This window comes from Lactuca sativa, chromosome 3 (genome assembly GCF_002870075.4).
Source record: "Lactuca sativa cultivar Salinas chromosome 3, Lsat_Salinas_v11, whole genome shotgun sequence".
Lineage (NCBI taxonomy): Eukaryota > Viridiplantae > Streptophyta > Magnoliopsida > Asterales > Asteraceae > Lactuca > Lactuca sativa.
The window spans coordinates 120,446,128-120,452,454 of record NC_056625.2 but is presented as its reverse complement, the minus strand read 5'-3'; the positions used below and the strand labels follow the sequence as shown (position 1 = coordinate 120,452,454).

Below are 6,327 nucleotides of genomic sequence, written 5' to 3'. Positions count from 1 at the left end.
TTTTATTCTATTTTTGATTTTATTAAATTAAAATTCCACATTTAATATATAAGGTAATATATATGTAAAGTATTTATTAGAAAATGGTTTATATATGTAATGTATCCAATGCAATAAAGTCTCATTAAGTTTAATAATTCAAAAAATTTCTTATTTTTCTTATAAATTTAAACTTTTCAAATTGTTAAAATTTTATATTTAATTTTTTTTAAATAAACCCATGTAATACATGGGTCTCACACCTAGTATAATATAAAAGAAATGATTAATAGTTTACCTTGATTGTTTATTTGTGAAAGTGGATTGCTTGATGAAATAAATGTAGGTTGGACGTTCGGGTGTATCATGTTATCAAACAAGGATTCTAAAGGTAATTTAGTAGACTTTTGAGTAACTCGACAATTAGGGGTTTGAAGAAATTATTTCTATAAGTACCATCATCATGAACAATTTGTTGTTCATATGCAGGTGAACGTTTGAAAACCTGAGCAAGTACACTTTCATCTTCAGCCAACTTATGCATAGTGTAAGTGATAAAGTTGTTTTCAAGATTGAAGACGGAGATCCAAACTTTGAGGACAAACTTTCTATTGAGGAGGATTTTGAACTCATCGGGGATATTTTGAAGTCCTTGATCCTAATTTAAAATATAGAAAAAATTGGAACATTTAAAGAAGAGATTGAATTTGTCAATTAATTAAATAACGGAGATATATTAGCAAACCTTTGATATTTTTTCCATAAACGATTGTTTACCACGGTGAAGCAAATCTTTCACATGATGCTCAAACAATACAAAGGAAGAAGACCCACTTTTATCTTGAACACGAACAATGACCCTAATCCTAGAAAGTATAACATAACAATTGTCATTACCGTAATTAAAGTGGGAAAATATTAAAAAAAAGTTTAAAGTCATGCAAAGTTCAAGAGTAAGGAATGTACTTACTTTCCATGTAAACTGGAAACTCGCCCGAAACCATCACACATAAAAGGTTTAGTTGCACTATCATCATCATTTTTAGCAACCTTTTTAGAACAAACGAGATAATAAAGAGAATACCATCCATCGTCCAAATCAAATCAGATGATAGTAGCAATGATGGTCAAAGCAATTTCCTGGTTCATATATTGTTTGAAAGTAATTATATTAAAATCAATTAATATATTATTGTCGTGTAGAATTATATATATATATATATATATATATATATATATATATATATATATATATATATATATATATATAACGCTATGTAAAATGTAGGAGAAACGTAAAATGTTATGTAAACCTTGCTGTAATCTGGAATGTCATCGATGTTTTTGATTGGAAAACGAAGGTAGTAATGCTCTGGATTGGCCACAACTATATATATGGGTTAAGTAGTGTCATATGAGTAGAAGATTCAATATTCACATCTAAAGCAATAAGACTACATATAGACGGAAAAAAACGTAAGGTTAAAAAATAACTATAATGAATAACTAAGCACATGCAAACATAAAACATTGAAAGCTTAATTAGTAAAACGAAGACCCACCTTTCTTTGAATTCTAAAATCTAAGGCATATCATCCTTTATATGCAATCTCAACCCAAACGAACAGTTATCAACTTGAGGTTGACGTGCAAAAACTATTAGAAAAATAATGTTAGTAATTGCTTTTAACCTAAAATGATAATCTATTTAAATGGACATATATAATGATAGCTTAAATATTATTACCATCACAAGTTTTGAAGTTGGCCAAACATAGAAGATCATAACAGGGGCAGTATCATTTTGATGTTCTGAAATGTAAGTGTTAAGCTTAAGTGCAAAATTGTCCCACAACGCAACTGAAATTTGCTTACCACTAAAAATGTACGATGGTTATTATATAAAGATATAAATAAAATCGGGAAAATTAATAATAAATAAATATATGATTGCATGCCTTAGATATTGAGCAGCCATATTCATTAACCATTTTTCCTTTCCATTCTTAACAGTGACTCGCATAGGATCCATCGACACAACCTTCCCAAGAAAATCTAAGAGAGTAAGGTAATAGATTAGTATATGATAAAAATGTGTGTTACATTAAAAAACAAAGTATATAAATATGAGAAAACAATAATAAAAAACATACTAAATGCGATGCGGGTGTCAAAATTATTAGCTAGCAAATCGGGGAAACTGGCAAAATGAGAAGAATCAACCCTATCAATAAAATTGGTGGACACACGAATTGTGGTGGTTTTGTAAAAATTTGTCTTATCTTTATGTGGAACAAGCATGTAGTCTCCCTCATTTCTAGATATATCAGAGCTACTGATATTCCTAATAACTCCTTCATCGAATAGGGATTCAAATACAAGAATAAGATTCTTTTTTATTGTTTCATGTATTTTAGTGCCCTGTACTTTATTTAGATTTTTTAATAGTGTAAATAAAAGATGAATACACAATAGGAAAATGCTTAATTCGTACCTCTTTGTTAAATCAAATCATGTCCAAGCTCCCGACCACTTATGGGTTGCTTTTATAGCTTTGCTTCCAAAGCCACACGACTTTAACATGGATGTTAAAACATTCTTTTGATGCATCGATGTCAGCAACCTTATCGAATACCAGTTGAGAAGCATTGTTCTTTTCCATTGTATTGTATTCTATAGATGAAAAAAGAAAAAAAGTTATAGGGAATTATGATATGGATTAACATAAAAAGTGTACATGTATTTATACGGAGGTATAATATATCGTAATTATAGTATCGAATATGAAAACTAATGTAATATAGTTTATATAGTGAAAAAAATGTGTTTGTGTGTGTGTGTGTGTGTGTGTATATATATATATATATATATATATATATATATATATATATATATATATATATATATATATATATATATATATATATATATATATATATATATAGGAGTAGAATCAAATGAGAACACAAAAAATGTTTAGAACGCGAGAACAGATCTAGACCATCTAAATTTTCAAATCTAAGGTTATTATCAGACAGACCATTTATGTAAATTATGAAATTTATTGGTATTAAAGTGTAACTTTACAACAATGAAAAGGGTATAATAGTAATTGATTGTTTATTTAATTCCTATAACCTCTCACACGCTTTCCTTTCAATTTGTCGTCTCTCTCTTTCTCTTTCTCTCTCTCTCTCTCTTTCTCTCTCTTTCTCTGTATACCTAGGGCATGCCTCCCTCATATGTACATCGGTCTTAACTGCTCCATCTAAATCAGGCCCTCCTGGTGGTTATTCTTGGCAGGGAATGAAGAAGAAGAAAGGGAAACAAGGAGGGCTCGATGGTGGCAGATTGATCGCAAAGAGAAGGGAAAAAGGACCACCGGTTCTCGGTTCGATTAAAGAAAGGAGAAGTATGGAAGCAATAGAGCTATTGTCGATATTAAAGGGAGTAGCAAGGGGATGCTCAAGTAGCTTCTCAACTGCTTCGCTTCTGCTCCCGGAGTTCAATACGAAGGGAAAAGAGAAGGCTGGTCCGAGAGGAGAAATGCAAGCACCCACAACAGTGTAGGTGAGGGGGAAAAGCCAAGAGGTTGTTGCCTCTTTTGATTTTGCCAAAAAACACAACCCCATATTGGTGGTTATTCTTGGCAGGGAAGAAAGGGAAAGAAAGAGTAGAAATCAGTTCATCAATTTCAGCAGCAAAAAGCGGGTTCAATGGATGTTTCTTCGGTCTTGATTTACTCGAAATTCAACAACTTACAATGATTAGAAAAGTAATGTTTTGGTAATTGTTCTTGGTCTTTGATTTCAACAGCAAATTAAGCATTAAAAAGGTGCTTTTGGTGTGGTAATACTTGACAAAAAGGAATGAGAAAATGGATGAATTGAGGGCTGAAACGAGAGGGCAACAACTCTTTTCTTATATTCATTTGTGAATATCATTGTATTTAAATGTAAATGATTGTATTTATTTATAAATAGCAGGGTATTCATGTGTGGTCAATAAGTGTATTTATTTATGATTAGGGGTATTCATTTTATGAAAAAATGATAATTTTTATACTATTTCTATTTTGTATTTATTTATTTATAGCAATGTATTCATTTGTGAATATCAACATATTGATGTGTGAATGACTATTTATTTATGAATAGCAGTGTATTCATTTGAAACACCCATGGCTTTCCAATTTCTTTGTAATAATAATTATATGTTGGTTAATAAGGTTAAATAAATATCAAACCTAAAGTGTAATCATATATAAATTAAATTTCAATATTAAAATAATATATTTACTTGTACTTATCAAGTGATGTTTTTTAACTTTTAATATATTATACTTAATTTATCAGTTTTAATATTTTGTTGGATGTAAAGCATTATCATTTTAAAAATACAATTTTGGAACAATTTGTATAAAATACTTAAATTATTAATTTGAATATAACATTATAGGGTCAACTTAAATATAAAATTTAGTTTAACTTAAACAACCCAAAGAATATTTTATAAATAGTTAAAAGTAATTAATTGTAGCGTTTTTCTAAGAAGAAAAAACATCATAAATGTTCCTTGTGTTTACCCAAAATCTGAAGTTTAGTCTCTATGGCTTAAAAACCTCATGGATGGTCCCTATGTTTTCAAAACTTATGACGATTGGTCCTTATTGCTAACTCAGTTAACTTTTGTCCGTTAATTGAGGGGCATTTTCATCATTTCACACCATAGGGACCATTTATGATCTTTTCAGTTATTTAAAAAAAAAGAAAAACTAAATATAATTATTTAATATATAAAATCTCTCTCTTTCTCTCTCTCTCTCTCTCTCTCTCTCTCTATCTATCTCTCCACACATATAAACTCATAGATCCATAAGGAGGCTTCTGATTTATCCTCTAAATCTCTCTTCCTCCTATCCCTCTGGTTCACAAAATGGTTAGTCAAAACCAAAAGAATCTCAATAAACCCCCAAAAATCGTCTCTGGTCTCCTTTAAATGGAAGCAAATGAAATGCTTCTCCGGAATCTGCTGAGATATGAGGGTTGGAATTGGGAGTCGCTTTTCCAGAAGAGCAATGCTTCTCCGGCGAGTTCACTATGTAGATCTAGAAGTAATAGATATTAGATGCAAGAAGATTTCTTGTTAAAGTTGTTGTCAACGATGGAATAGAGAGGATGAGGTGTTACCGCTATTTTAAGAATCACCCACTGTCACACCCCGAAACCGATGGCGGAAACGTTCCGGGGCGGAGGACGTCATGTATAGCATTACAACCAATGAATAACAACAATAATAGCAACACAACCATTACAGTGAATACTTTAATAAAAACGTTTATATTTGTTTGAAATTTAGTTTGAATTACATCCAATAGTTTTGCATAGTAAAAAAAAAACCTAAAAACTCTTAATGCTTTAGTTCCTCGAAAATCCAGCAAGTACATGTCTACTGATTTCCTGAGAATACAAGCAGTTTGAAAAATATCAGCATAAAGCTGGTGAGTTGATAAACAGTAATTTGTAATGAAAACATGTTGATGAACGAGCCGATACGTTTGTGTAATCTCCAGAAAATCCGATATTTTCTTTAGTGAAAAATGTAGTGTTATCGATTTCGTATACAACCATGCATGTTCGTTTCTAAAAAACTGTGACTACCCGAAATTTCTTTCTTGTACAAGAGACCAATTGAATCCAAGTTAGACTCATTTTGTTAGCTTTCAACACTATTTGGGGTCTATTGGAACGTTCTAAACTTAATACAAATAAGGTAGGAACCTACAAAAAAGATAACACAATTCATATCAAGAAAAATCGGCCAAGCACTCCAAAACATGGAGTGTGCGACCGCATACTTGAGTGTACGGCCACACACAGGTGTGAGCGGCCGCACACCCATTTTCAGCCACACACACACACCTCTATATATAGGGAAGGACCCCCCTTCATTCATTCTTTCCTTCTTTGGCTGCACTCTTCTTCTCTCTCTACTTTCTCTCTCTAAAAATCTGGTTCAAAGAACACTCTAAGGGCCTCAAGAACGTGAATCACCCCATCAATCAGCTTGTTACTGGTAAAACATCTGAATCTAAGCTTAAAATGCATAGTGTTCTTAGTGTTCTTCATGTGTTCTTCATCCTTTGAAGGAGTGCGGCCGCACACCTTCATAAGGTGGCCGCACACCTTCATATGCTGGCCGCACACCTTCATATGACCTAAGAACATCTCAAAAATCAACATTTTGGGCACAAATTAGGAGTGTACGACCGCACACTCCTGTATATGGCCGCACACACCTACCGCACGGCCACACACTCATGTGTGCAACCGCACACACACATTTGTT

General features: G+C 31.9%; 1 protein-coding gene across 1 annotated transcript; it reads right to left on the bottom strand.

Annotated features, from left to right (window-relative positions):
• Window positions 1-364: 364 nt before the first annotated feature.
• Window positions 365-2,641, bottom strand: LOC111902393 (uncharacterized). The gene is made up of 7 exons (XM_023898233.1): window positions 2,561-2,641; window positions 2,133-2,400; window positions 1,938-2,034; window positions 1,727-1,856; window positions 950-1,029; window positions 725-845; window positions 365-637 (listed from the first exon to the last, which is right to left on the bottom strand). Exons 1-7 carry the CDS (start codon window positions 2,639-2,641, stop codon window positions 365-367), a joined length of 1,050 nt encoding a protein of 349 aa, XP_023754001.1.
• Window positions 2,642-6,327: the final 3,686 nt, after the last annotated feature.